A 13,961-nucleotide genomic window follows, 5' to 3' on the forward strand; every position below is an offset into this window, starting at 1 on the left:
TTACCTATCTTCTCTCACAGGGTACTTGGCTCCCTACAGAATTTTGGAGCATTCTCAGATGCATTCCAGTGCAAACCAGGTACTCCCATGAATCCTGAGATGAAATGTCGGGTGTGGTAGCCAGTTTGGGCTTTTCGGCTCTACTCTTGTTATTTATTTCTTGACTGGGGCAGCTAAACGAAAGAACATGCTTAACAACCACCTTGTGTTATACTGACGCCAAAGAGGCATCCTGCCTTGGAGTATGTCTGATTGATTTACATGGCAGAAGATAACAGACATTTACACAAGTGTTACGGATTGGATAACTGACCAAACTACACCCTAGTATCACCACTTGAAGCAGACGTAAACTACGATGAGACAGGAAAAACACTTGGAATGCGTATGTACTTATATGGCTACTCAACCTAAAGATGTCTGTGGGTGAACAGTTTTGCTTGTTCTTGTTTACAAGTGGTTTTGTTGTATACATGCATACATCTGAAGCTCCTATGGACCAACGTGGGTGGTCAGTGGATCCATGCATAGTCGGGCAAATGTAGAACGTTCCTAAGACCTTGTAGAATATGTTTGAGCCAAGCTGGCTTTACATGCTTTAACTGACTTTTTAAAGAATTTCCTATATAACTCTGTTCTTTTTGCCAAGTCATTCAGATGGCAAATCCACCACGCTTTTTAAGCCCACATATTTAGTGGCTTTCATTTATGTGCAAGAAGTATCTTTTGGTACTGAGTTGCCTGGTACGATCCTGTCTGATATGGAACATTTGTTTTTTAAGACATTTTGGCACAGGGCAACAGGCAAAAGTGAATAATAAGTCTGACATTACAGTGTGACTATGAAATGAATAAAGGCTCTGTGAAAATGAAGAGCAGCGGTGACCTAGAGATGGACATAACTAGTCTCACTCCTAGGCCAAGGCTTGGCTACGTCACTCTTTGAAATAATTTACCTGAAGACATCAGACTGTTAAACCTTTGCAGCTTTAACCTTGTGAACATTTTGAAAATCTAAAAAAGGATGTTTTTGATATAGCATATATAAAAGTGAGATCTACGAAGATATATGCTTGGCAATAAGCTTAAATACTTGCTAGGCTAGCACTGTTTTGTTTGAGATTCATTTATAGTGATAATGATCTGCCATGGAGTGATCAATGTCTTATTTATATTAGATGCTCAATACTCGATCACAACTGAAAGTGATTTGACTTACTTGACTGACTTATTGTTGTGTTACAGTATGTTTCAGAGACAAACATTTGATCAACAGTGCTCCTGATCTCGGGCTTTGTCCACACAGCACCAGTCAGCATTTGGGACTAGGATATGATCAGAAAGAAACATTTAGAGGAGTTTTTTTCAAAAAGGTGCACAGAAGTCTTTAAGTGTATACAATGCTTTGTGTTTTCCACATAAAATAAAGAACAGAAAACTGTTCCCATCATCCCATAATAGTCATGGGGTTAGCGCCTACCAATAGTCCTGGCATCGCCAGCAGAAAGGAAGAGGGGGGTGATACTTCATATAATGAGGAATGTGCAGCCATGTCCTTTCCTCCATGTCTCCTTCCTCTGTTTAAAAAAATATATATAGAGACAAATACTCTTTACTTTTGGATCCGGATACCCCTTTCCATATTGGGTGTGCAAGAAATAGAGAAATTAAATTAAATATTATATTCCCCCCAAAAAAGGGGTAGGTGTAGCAATTTTTTATGGTCTTGCTCGGATGTCTAAAATACCAATATTTCAGATATCACTACAAGGTGTTCCACAATAGTTTCCAGAACAGGCAAAACATGTTCACAATTTGACGAAGTTGTTTAAAAAAAAAAAAAAGTACATTGTTCATAATTCCTTACCTGTTGTTGTGTATCTTGCCGTGATTGAACATCTAAAAGCTAGAACTTGATTATTGTATGCAACCTTTGAGGCAAAACCCTATAGTCATTGGCATATCCACACAGAGGTGGAACGTAGGTTTGAATAGAGAAGCAGGTGAAGTCCAGGTGAAGGGGCACGTCTTGATCTCTGCCATTGACTAGCGGCCCAGAGAAAGACTGTGTGCTGGTGCGTGTGTGGGGACAGTTGGGAGCCTGGTAACTAATCGCTATAGGGGCCTCTTGGACAGACTGACAGATTGACACTGGGGAAATGGCTTCTCATTAGAGAGTTGCCGGTCAAGGCCAGAACTGTTCTTTTCTACCTTGATTAACAAGTAATGACAGCAGAACTAAAGGGCAGAACAGGAGAGAGCGACTGAGAACCTGACAACATGATCAAACAGATTGCCATGGTGGTGGAACAGAGGGTTTTGAAGCACTGCTGGGGAAAGAAAACACACAGACGTTGTTAAAAGCTCAACACTGTCATTGAGAAAATTCAGGATGCCTTTGTCAATTGAACATGACTGTTATGTCTGATCAGAGGCTGATTTAGTGAATGTTCATGATATATGTATCTTGCCTTTGAAGCTTTATTTACAATCACTTTGCCTGTTTACTTCTTGTAATGGCTTGGATGTTGTACAGTGCCGTGCAGGGGATTCCGATAGCTTTGTTACTGGTGCCTGTTTCACTTGGGATGTGAGTGGTGAAGTAGTTTGTTGCCAATCAAAGCGACTATCCATAGTTGACAAGGAATTAAAATAACCAACAGTGACAATATAAAGATAAAAGCTAGATAAGCTACTTGGGTTGCTTCTGAAATAGCACCCTATTCCCTATATAGTACACTACTTTGTGATGTGCCATTGTATTGTTTGGTTGTCCATTTAAACTAACTGTTAATGGTTTCATCATGCACATAAGATTTAAACAATACCATTTGCACAAAATCAGTTTGAGAATTGTACATACCTCTTACACATTGACACACACAATAGCCTCTTCAACCTGTGATAATATACATTCCCCCACCAGTATTCCTTAGACCACTAGAATCAAATAAATACCCCAACTGCAGCTATCTGCAATTGGATTTGTACTTTTCTTGCATATCTGGTTGATATAACTATAAACCAAAATGGAACACAAATAAAATATTTCTGGAGCAACAATAGGATACCTTGTCAGTGCTCTGTGCTTCTCTGGTATTTACAGGTGAAAGCTCATGCTGCTATATAATTATCTATATAAACAGCTATTTTTGTGACTCAATCTGTTATTAGCGCCGTCAATTGATTGTTTACCTGAGACGTTTCAAGTCACTTTTTTTCAATGTTTTATTGTGATCATTATAAAGAGCTATGGAGCTAAATCCTCACTTCTCAAACTAGTGAGTCATTTTCAAACTTTTATGTTAAATGTTTGTGTACATCAATGTTCTGAATGTGCCGTTTTGTGATAAAAATGCATATTGCATTAGTAATATGCAAATTGTTACTGTATATCTTGGTGTAAAAACAAATGCTATACCTATTGAAGATATTATGTAAATTGATTAAATTAACTTTTATCTAAACATAACAAGTGTTGGGCCTGAGTTCACTGTGGAATCCAAGTTGGATATTTTAACACTGTTTATATTACCTTATATATATATATATATACACTTTTGCCTAGATAAACCCAAGTCGATCTAACGGTGCTATTTCTTCCAGATCAGGTACAAATATTTAATTCATGAGAACTTGACAGCTTGTGTGTGTTCCAGCTCTCCATGTCAAAAATAATATGGTTACTGTAAGGTCGTACAGCCAACACCTGGCAGCTCTGTCCAGATCAGATGACTGAACTCCATGGTTGTATTTCACGACTGTGGAAAGTGTTCACAGATCTCTGCAAAACACTCAACAGAGAAGTCATTGTATTCAATCCCATAAGCCACTAAAACAGAATTTTAATTGGGCACAACACATACATACAAAAAGTATTTCAAACACAGTACATTGTAAAATGTCACAGACCATTGAGCAATTACTATACAAGTCTTCAATGTTAAATGTTATGTGAGGTATCTGATTTAAGGAAAAAGTATCAGGATAATTTATGGGAATGTCTAGCGAGGCATGTGTAAGTCAGCACCAGCCTCAGCACACATACAGCGAGTGTTTAAATTATCTGCTCTGTGACGGAACTGGAGTGACTGGCCACTCAGCAGTAAACAAGCAACTTTATACTATTTAATAACATTATCCACAATCATAAATAAGGATTTACAAGCTAGACAAACATCTAGTAATCTACTATATCGAGAATCAAAATTGATTTGGTTGTAGCGAGTTGGGGTATCCATTATAAGAAACATTGACGCAGATTCAGGTTATAATCATCCTGCTTCACAGTCTGGATTTGCCCCTCTTGATTGGTGGTCGGGGTTCAGCTCTCCTCCCCAAAGTGCACTTGAGTTGTCACAGGTCCAGGGTGTGTTCAGGCGTCATCTGGTACAAACATCATCGTTGCACTGGGAGGAGATGCAGTGAGATACCTAGGTTATACTACTATATGGATAAACCTTCAACAGGGTATTTTACATAGCGCTCTGATAAAGGTTGACTGACTGAAAGCTCAGCCACAATTAAATACATTTGCATATGACTGGAAGTGTGCAAAGACTTTTGCCTCCAGCACCTTCACTAATCAGCTGTGTGTGCGGTAGATTCTGCATGTAATTACATAGCGAAAGGCCGAAAGATGGGTACTCTTTCATAGCTATACTCATTCAAAGCAAAAACAATAGTTCAAAAACGACTCAGGGGGATGAGGATAATTTAAATACATCGGGTAGGAAACCCTGTTCCTGGAGGTACTGCAGGATTTTGTTCCAACTAGGCACCACACCTGAGCTAATTGATCAGTTCAGCACACCTGGTCTTCCCCGTCGGTTAAATCAAAAACATGAAGTGCCTACAGCTCTCAAAGATCGGGGTTTCCTACCCCTGCTGTACATGTACTCAGACAGGTAAGTCAACTGTGAGTGACATAATGAGTATGCACACTGCTCCAAGGTCACAGTAGTAAGATTTCTCGGATATTCTGCTGCCGACAGTAGCTGTTGCAGGACATTTATAACTCACATTCATCAGCATGTAAACGCCCACGCTCTAGAACATCCCTTCAGTTCTAAATACAGTCGAGAGGAAATTGTCAACTCAGTTTGGAGATGTTATTGCGGCCCACACTGTAGGCAGTCAGCGTGCCTGTAGGTGCAAATCCAGGGGAAGACACGTCACGTTTTTCCATAGCTAGTACGTAGTACTGCTATATATACACACGCCATATGTTTTAGACTTCGGCGTAGCTACTGTTTTGTTTTACAGACAGTATTTTCATTTCCTTTGTGCCTTTTGAGTTTTATGTGGGCTGCATTGATGAGGATGTACTGGTCCTTGGGCTTGATTCATTTATGCTGTAGATAAAGGTTCTGTAGTTTGATTTATGCGAGCCAAATATTTTCCTTATTTCTGAATGCCACTCTCTCAGAGATGTGGAAACTCAGGAATAGAGCACTTTTAGCCCATTCTGGAGAAGGGATGAGATTTAATCCGTTTTGCTGTCAAATGAAATGCTACAATGGCTGGATTTACAGCCAACTAGGGCAGCTAAGTGTTGGCGCAAACATTTTAATTTTAATGCGTCATTGAGAACAGGACTTGGCCTTCAGCCACAGGAACACTCTCCTGCCACAGACGTACAACTGACAGCAGGTCTCATAAAAAGGTTCAATGACATTAACTTAATTCAATCTTCCAATAACAGAAACACACAGCTTCTTTGCCATGCAGCACACCTCACAGAAGCTGGCCTGTAGTGTAGAATTCAGGGACCACCTCGCAATGCCCTGTGCACCAAGCCCTGTCCAGGGGAAACCTCGTGGCTTCCTGAGGAAGAGGGTGGAACTATGTCCCTGGGGCACCTGGCAAGGGGCACAGGGGCTCCTGAGTGGTGCAGCGGTCTAAGGCACTGCATCTCAGTGCAAGAGGCGTCACTATAGTACCTGGTTCGAATCCAGGCTGTATCACATCCGGCTGTGATTGGGAGTCCCATAGGAAAGCATACAATTGGCTCAGCATCATCCGGGTTTGGCTGGGGCAGGCAGTCATTGTAAATAAGATTTTGTTCTTAACTGACTTGCCTAGTTAAATATAGGTTAAATGAAATAAAATGCAGGGGACTGAAGTGATTCCCCTGGGAGAAATCGAGCATTTCCAGCTCTGATTCAGACACAGATAGCAGCCTGTGAGTGACACTGTTTACTACCAGACAGGCCAGAGGACCTATGTGGGCATATTAACCCACCCACACTGGGTGAGCTGGAGTCATTTCTCACCATTGACAGATTAAGTTGAAACTTGTTCTCCTGTGATTATCAAACAGCCACATGCCTTTTTAACTCACGCTGTCATGTTTAGCTCATGATAACCATGATAAGATGGCCATCTATGAAATGCATCGCCTTCCGGGCTTACAGACCGCGGCACTGCAATGTAGACGTTGGAGCCTAAAGGCTTATTTCACCCACCTCTTCACCCTTATAAAGAAAACATAAAGCTTGCTGTGTTCCCGAGCTGGTGAGAGGACATCTGCTTGTCCTCAGCAGTCACGGGGAAACACCCATGCCTTGCTGGCTCTAGGCCTGGCACTGTGAAGTGTTAGCAGCACATCGGCCTGCCTGAGGGCAGCCTGCAGAGCCCACATGCTGAGCATCTTAGGCCTGCAGACATCACTAACAATCACCGGGTCACCAGCCACTCAGTATGACTCTTGTTTATTTCTCGAGGCATGTGCTTACAAAAACCCTATTGTGTTGTTGAATGACAAAACGATGGGTGGGTGGACGTAAACGTGACTATTAGGGATGTAATGATTCACCGACACGCATCGGTCCCTGATTCAAAATGTTGAAGATACGACTGCATCAGTCCACAAACTGATCCAAATGTAGCATGCGTCGGTCAGAAAATCGATTTTAAACATTCCGAATTGCCGATTTCCTCAAACGTTTTGCTCATATTAAGTTCTACCTTCCCGAAAACGCCACATCTTTTGTGACAACTTATCCTTCAGTGTCGAACTAAGCAAGTAACTGTGTTGACAGTCACAGATCTACAAGTTGTTTTGCACGCCGAACAACCCCAGGGAATATCAGTAGCGTAGTCGAACTGCGCACTGTGTCCATTCACACACTGACCACTGAGGTAAAATAAGAACTGGAGGATGCGTCCATGATGTCTGTTGTTTTTTCTTATGTTTATATTCGCATAGGTTCAAGGTGGCCAGACCGGGCACTCATCGTTATAGCTCCAATTTGTGTTTATCTGAATGGTGGTTTAAGATAACACATGATTTAGACAGATTATAACACATTAACGATTAAATAACCAAGAAAAGGTAAATGGAGAGTCTGAAGATTTTCTACAGGTTAAAAATATAAACCCTGCCAGTCTGACCTCTCCCTACAACAAATGATCAACAGCTCAACCTAGTCACGGGAACATCCTCGGGAGATGAAACAGCAGCTATGGTATTCTTGGTCTGTCTGTTCTCTTCCTGATTCCATTGGAGCACTGAGAAATCATCAGGTTCTCATGGGAGCCTTTTCAAAACCTCACACTGTAGGGATATGCTGAAAAACCCATTACACCAGCCACAAAGACCATTGTCAAGGTTCAAAGGGGTTTTGAGAAGTAAGAGTGATAATACAGGCTGCCTATCTAAAATTGAAGAAGAGATCTGGGTCATGGAGTGCAGGCAGAACGTGTGTGGCATTGTCAATAAGGAGTATTCGCTGATACACGTGTGGCTGTGTCTGCACACAGCATCAGTGGAAAATCACCATGAGGAACTTGTACGCAGCTTGGAAAAACTCAGCGCGTTCTCAGAGTGCCATGATCAGATCTAAAATGTTCCACTCTGTGCTCTTTCACAACAGCAGTAATCACTAAATCACAATAATATCAATTATTCCAGAACATGGTCTCTCTCAAGAATGTTCTTGTCTTGCCCGTCATTGGTTGGTTGCCAACTTACCTGTGGTCTCTCCCCTGCTTGTACATTGGCTGAGATGTCAAGAGCCTTGGAAATGTCCTCCAATGGTACATAGTCTCCAGGTGAATCCTGGACAAAGTGTAGCAGAACTTTTTCTCCACCTGTATAGTACACGAAACACAGCATGGAAAGGCCTGAGATGCATACCAACAGCCTGAAATACCAGTCTAGTGTGAACTGATGTTATCAAACTGCCATCTGGTGGAGAGTCTATAGTACAGTCACACATAGAACAAGGAGCCGGATGTTTCAGCAGAAGTATAAATCTGAAGCATGTGGTTGGAATTTCCATCCACCACCAAATACTGTTATGAGAGGAAGCCCAGTGGCCAGGAGTGGGAGAAAATGGAGCGAGACTGGGCCGACATTCTGCTCATTTTCTCATCTATGAAACATTTGATCTCAATACAATTTTCTAATCCCAAAAAAAGGATTATGTCACAAACAGAGGACTACGTTTTATAGACTTTACCCTTCCCAAAGTTTCTAAGAATTGCATTGTTTAGAAAGTCTGCAAGGGCGAATTGAGTCATTGCACACGTGTACTTCATAGGCGTTCCCTAATGGAAATATGCAAACGCATGCTAGAACGAACCAATAGGATCTCGCTAGCTCGTGCTTGGTTTTGCCCACCTCCTTGCTTGTTCTGCCTACTATGCTTCATTTGCTCCCTTTGGAAATGACATGTTGTAGTGTATCTTGGGTTAGTTATAAAAATCTTTGGTACAGTACACAAAAGGTGGCCACAGCATTAGATCTATTTATGAAAAAAAATCCCCTGAGGATCTTAACTCATGACACTTACTTTCACACATTGCTATTTTTAATGTATTTAGCTAATATTTGAAAAACATATCTTTCCAGCAATCAATTCTAATCACAACAGCTTTGAGATGTCTTTCCAGACAGGTCAACCCCTGAAAGCTGTATGGTGTATTTCTGACCTATATATGGTTCAGTCTGGCGATTATCTGGAATATACTTCCACCTTTTCTCCCCATGTCTGTGTTTGGACCTACCTTTGGCCACGATGAGCATGCCTCCACTCTGTAAGAGGTCCCCAGTGAAGTTCCCCTGGATCCCTTGAGCTTTGGCCTGGAAGACAGAGCAGAGGACAAATCATGTAAAACACCTTCCAATTCCACTCTGACAGACAGAAGAGGACATATACATGCAGTATCAACTGAACATAACCCCCCTCCCGTGTCAACCATGAATACAGCAATTGGACAAATTGAAATCACAAACGTTACCTTTGTCGTAACCTCTCGTATTTTCTTCCCCAGTGCTGCAGGAACCACACTCAGAGCCGTGTACCTGTTTACAAATGTAAAATTACAAAATGTAAGTTCTATGCCAGAGCTACTTTTCTTCTTGGCACTCCAAGTAGTACACCTAGGGAAGTAAATAGCCCTCAGACAACCTAGCTTACCTTTTGAAGCCCAGGTCCTTGTAGCATTGCTTTTTCTCGTCAATGTAAAGGTCTGCCACAGAAGACAACAGGCGGATTATGCTACGATCGACAAATTCTCAAAACTCTTACTATGGCAGGGCATTTATGGTCGGCTGTGGAATCCAACAGGAGGCAGGTTTATTGCTTTCCTAGTAAAACGGCCATAACTATGTAGCTATGGCTACTTAGGACACACCCACTTGCACTGAGTGTTACAAAAGGAAGCTACATATGTTGTGTAAGGGTGACAAAGCTTCTATTGATTCTAAATGACAAACTGTCATTAAAAAGTTAAATGGTATTCAAAGATCAATATATTTTGATATACCTAAAAAAAAAATGTATATACACTATTTAAGCAAATATTTTATTTGCTTAAATAAAACATTTTTATTGAATTTTTTTTTTTAAGTCAATTGTGTTTGAATACATTTGTGGTTGCTTGAGAAGTCAAAAAGGTTGGGTTGTAGACATCATTGGTGTATTGACACTTACAGCCAACTGTAATGTGACTTTGGACAACTGACTCGGTGCCCGCAATCGAGAATCTGTTTTTTTGCAAAGCATTAATGGTTTTTCTAACCTCCTTTGAAGAATCCTCCCTCCTTAAACTCCTTCAGGCCTGTCTCCTCAGGTCCAATGCCCACTAGGGCGATACCGTGGGCTGTCAGGTCTGGTTCCAGTTTACTGATCTCTGCAGCTGTCCAGCGGCACACCTGGCAGCCAAACCTGCGCAGGAAGAACAGGACCACAGGCTTGTCACGCCATAAAGACTGGAGCTCCACACTCTGCAACAAATGACAGAGAAAAATGACATGTTATGAAAGTTTGAGGGAGGGAGGCAAGGAGGGAGGTTACTTCCCTGAATAGTTATGTTATCTCTCATAGGAGAGTGTTTAAATTGAATGAAGTACATTAGTGGCTCACAAACAATGACTGAGTGGATAATCAATGTAAAATGGTCGGTCAGAACAAAGTAACACTTTCATGTTATGAAACATTGAGAGAGTGAGGGAGGCAGGATAGAAGTAAGCAAGGGAAAGCGGGAGGTATGAAACGTTGAGGGAGGAGGTAGATAGGGAGTGGTTGAGATGGGGAAGATCAATGTTTGTGCTCCCTCTACTGAATTGTATTGATCATTTTGACCCATACCTAGGGGATGCCATTTACAATTTGCTGCAATAATAAGATGGATGAAGACGTAATGGTCAGGTTGTGATTTCAGCAAGGGAGTCATTATACCAATCATTAAAGTGCTGCCTGTGGCTCGCAAAGTAGCTAGTTAGCTGGCTAGGAAATCCGTTCACAACCTTTGTAAACCTGGCACAACCTGATAAAGAGAAAACCGATTTGGCCGAACCAGTAAAAACCTGGGTCTATATCTACTTAGTATTGTAATGAAACAAGGAGGGAGCAGACCTTCTAGCCCGAAGTCCAGCGCGACTGTGCAGCAAAAGCATGCTCGTACGTCAGAGTCGATATCCGCGTTTATAAAGCCAGGGTCGTTACACTATCTTCCAAGTCAGCTAGCTAACGCTAGCTAGGAGCCTAAACCCACCATTCTCACACACACATTGACGTTTCAACACATACGTACCTCTCCAGAAACACTCTTCAACAAGTTCGTTCCAACTGGCTTTAGTTCAATCTTTGCCATTTCCACAGAAGGTATTAAATTGACTGGAGACAATATACGTTAGTAAAAACGACTCTTACTCAACCGACTATATCAGACACGCTGGTTGCACAACGACCACGCCTATTTCCATATTGATATCCAATCACAATCGAGAACAACACCCTGGCGCGATGAACGCACGTGGGCGGGTTTGATAACATAAAGTATACATTTTTATGAGCGGATAAAAAGTAGCCTATATTCCAATTTCCAGTATTGTTGAATAAAGTGAATAGCTGGGATTATATCTAGCTATATATTCAAAGATGATGTAATTTCGCGCAGTTTGTGCATGCGTTTGAAGCACAAAACAGACACATTTTCAAGTTTCAAGTTTTATTACTATATGTACGGGTTTACCCCAGCCTGGTCTCATAAACTAGACGTAACACAGTAAATTTTAATCCGGAACTCTCAAATTAGTATGATATGTTATGTTTGGTTACATAAGACAGAAGGTTACTTAAGGCAGACAGTATGGTGGGTGGGTGTATAATGTGAACGTCTAGCAACCCAATGGTTGCGTGTTTGAATCTCATTCCAGACAACTTTAGGTACTTGCTACTTTGCAACTACTTAGCATGTTAGCCAACCCTAACACCTAACCACTAGCCTAGCAAATGTTAGCCATCTAGCTAAGGTTTGCCTTAGCCACAACAAATTGGAATTTGTAACATATAGTACAGATTGCAATTTGTAACATATTGTAGTAATTCTAATTCGTAGCATATCATACACATTGTAATTGGTAGTATATCATATGAAATGGATGATGGACATCCACAAAATAATACATACCATATGAAATGAAACATAATATACTAATTGAAATATCACGAATTTACATGTATTATGTTATGTCTATCCATGAGTCCAGGTTGCATACAGGTGGAATGAAACGCTTACTTGCAGGTTCCTTCTCGAACAACGCAACAACTAGAAATAATAAAATATAAGAATACGAACATAAAGTAAATGGCCCAGTAGAATATAATAAATATTTTAACATAAATCCAATACAAGAAGCCACCATTTTGTGTCCAATATTTACACGTATTTTGGGGAAGGTGGGATTGGTGGGCAAGTGTTCAAATTGTGCAATATTTAGCAATCATAATAGTCCTGCACAGTAGACAGGTCATAACACCCATAAAACCTAGCGGTCAAACACGGAACTAGTTCCAATCGTTTTTTCAGCATTCATTTTTCACTTTGTGAATTTTACAAACACTTCAAACGAAGTGTTTGTAAAACACTTTGTTTTACAAACTGCTACCGCTTGCAGTGCAGTAGCAGGGAAAACAGTATGACTAGGGTGGCTGGAGTCTTTGACAATTTTTAGGGCCTTCCTCTGACACAGCCTGGTATAGAGGTCCTGGATGGCAGGAAGCTTGGCCCGATGATGTACTGGGCCGTACGCACTACTTTCTGTAGTGCCTTGCGGTCGGAGGCCAAGCAGTTGCCATACCAGGCAGTGATGCAACCCGTCAGGATGCTCTCGATGGTGCAGCTGTAGAACCTTTTGAGGATCTGAGGACCCACGCCAAATATTTTCAGTCTCCTGGGGGGGAAAAGGTGTTGTCGTGCCCTCTTCACGACTGTATTGGTGTGTTTGGACCATGATAGTCTGTTGTTGATGTGGACGTCAAGGACCTTGAAGCTCTCAACCTGCTCCACTACAGCCCTGTCGATGAGAATGGGGGCGTGCTTGGTCCTCCTTTTCCTGTAGTCCACAATCATCTCCTTTGTCTTACTCACGTTGAGGGAGAGGTTGTTGTCCTTGCACCACACGGTCAGGTCTCTGACCTCTTCCCTATAGGCTGTCTCATCGTTGTCGTTGATCAGGCCTACCACTGTTGTGTCGTCAGCAAACTTGGTGTTGGAGTCGTGCCTTGCAGTCATGAGTGAACAGGGAGGACAGGAGGGGGCTGAGCAGGTACCCCTGAGGGGCCCCCGTGTTGAGCATCAGCGTGGCGGATATGTTGTTACCAACCCTTACCACCTGGGGGCGGCCCATCAGGACATCCAGGATCCAGTTGCAGAGGGTGGTGTTTTGTCCCAGGGAAATGAATACAGCATTTTACTTCTTCCGTCTCAGCTAGCTACTGACTACACTTTAACTAGCTAGTTATAGTAGATTAAAACTTGTTATTTAGCCTAGATAATTGTACAGTATGTCGACTTGTGTCCATTTCAGACCTTATGGATTTTAAGGATGAGCATAAGAGCATTAAAAGGGGAGAGGACCCCTAAATCTGTCCATGTGGAGAATTGCAGCTATAGTGAGGGATAATGTTTGGGTTGATGAGTGAAGTAGCATTGGCTCATAGGGCAGAAGCCCATCTCCTGTTTCTGTAGCATGAAGTACACCTCCTGGATATGACGCTAGTCTATCGCAGAGCCTTATCCCCAGTCTATCTCCTTAATGTGGAGTGCCAAGCAGAGATGCATCAGGTCCCATTTTGACAGTCTTTGGGATGACTCAGCCAGGGATTGAACTCACAACCTTCCAGTCTCAGGGCCAACACTAATCACAAGGCCACTGAGTTGTGTAGCAGTTCAGTTAAAGCATCTTAGCACTACAATGTGTTCTGTATAGCTGCCAACGTTCAAGGAAAGAACCACTTAATTATATAATCTTTAACGAGATTACGATGCGAGATAACTCAGTTGTAGAATGTTGTCATGAGAATTAATCAAAGTCTATTGACATTCAGAATGGACTTTGTTTAGACATCTAGCCTGTATTGTAGTTTCGTGACCAGAGACAAATATCGAAAGGCACAGTATTTATTCAGAGTGGTACATGCATTCAGTCTTGATTTATAGGATCCTTC

At 41.7% G+C, this 13,961-nt stretch overlaps 2 protein-coding genes across 2 annotated transcripts in view; one reads left to right on the forward strand and one right to left on the reverse strand.

Moving 5' to 3' along the window:
- The window catches only part of LOC106582826 (membrane metallo-endopeptidase-like 1), a 42,963-nt gene extending 39,494 nt beyond the window's left edge, over window positions 1–3,469 (forward strand). Inside the window, exon 23 of the mRNA XM_014166305.3 lies at window positions 21–3,469. Coding sequence (XP_014021780.1) covers window positions 21–120 — 100 coding nt within the window. The 3' untranslated portion in view covers window positions 121–3,469. The remainder of the gene's footprint in view (window positions 1–20) is intronic.
- A 356-nt stretch (window positions 3,470–3,825) lies between these two features.
- On the reverse strand, window positions 3,826–11,258 carry prxl2b (peroxiredoxin like 2B). Its single transcript, XM_014166306.3, has 7 exons — window positions 11,044–11,258; window positions 10,030–10,234; window positions 9,426–9,477; window positions 9,247–9,310; window positions 9,013–9,088; window positions 7,976–8,094; window positions 3,826–4,409 (listed from the first exon to the last, which is right to left on the reverse strand). Exons 1-7 carry the CDS (start codon window positions 11,101–11,103, stop codon window positions 4,383–4,385), a joined length of 603 nt encoding a protein of 200 aa, XP_014021781.1. The 5' UTR covers window positions 11,104–11,258; the 3' UTR covers window positions 3,826–4,382.
- Window positions 11,259–13,961: the final 2,703 nt, after the last annotated feature.

This window comes from Salmo salar, chromosome 22 (genome assembly GCF_965601325.2).
Source record: "Salmo salar chromosome 22, fSalSal1, whole genome shotgun sequence".
In the NCBI taxonomy this organism is placed as follows: domain Eukaryota; kingdom Metazoa; phylum Chordata; class Actinopteri; order Salmoniformes; family Salmonidae; genus Salmo; species Salmo salar.

What these genes read in the sequence shown, in the direction of transcription:
- prxl2b (XM_014166306.3), bottom strand. Translation starts at nt 11,103, where the DNA reads ATGGCAAAGATTGAACTAAAGCCAGTTGGAACGAACTTGTTGAAGAGT. An exon ending in TACGAGAGGTTACGACAAAG is followed by an intron (nt 9,089 to 9,246) that starts GTAACGTTTGTG and finishes TCTGTCTTCCAG; the next exon opens with GCCAAAGCTCAAGGGATCCA. An exon ending in CATGCTCATCGTGGCCAAAG is followed by an intron (nt 8,095 to 9,012) that starts GTAGGTCCAAAC and finishes TGTACTATACAG; the next exon opens with GTGGAGAAAAAGTTCTGCTA.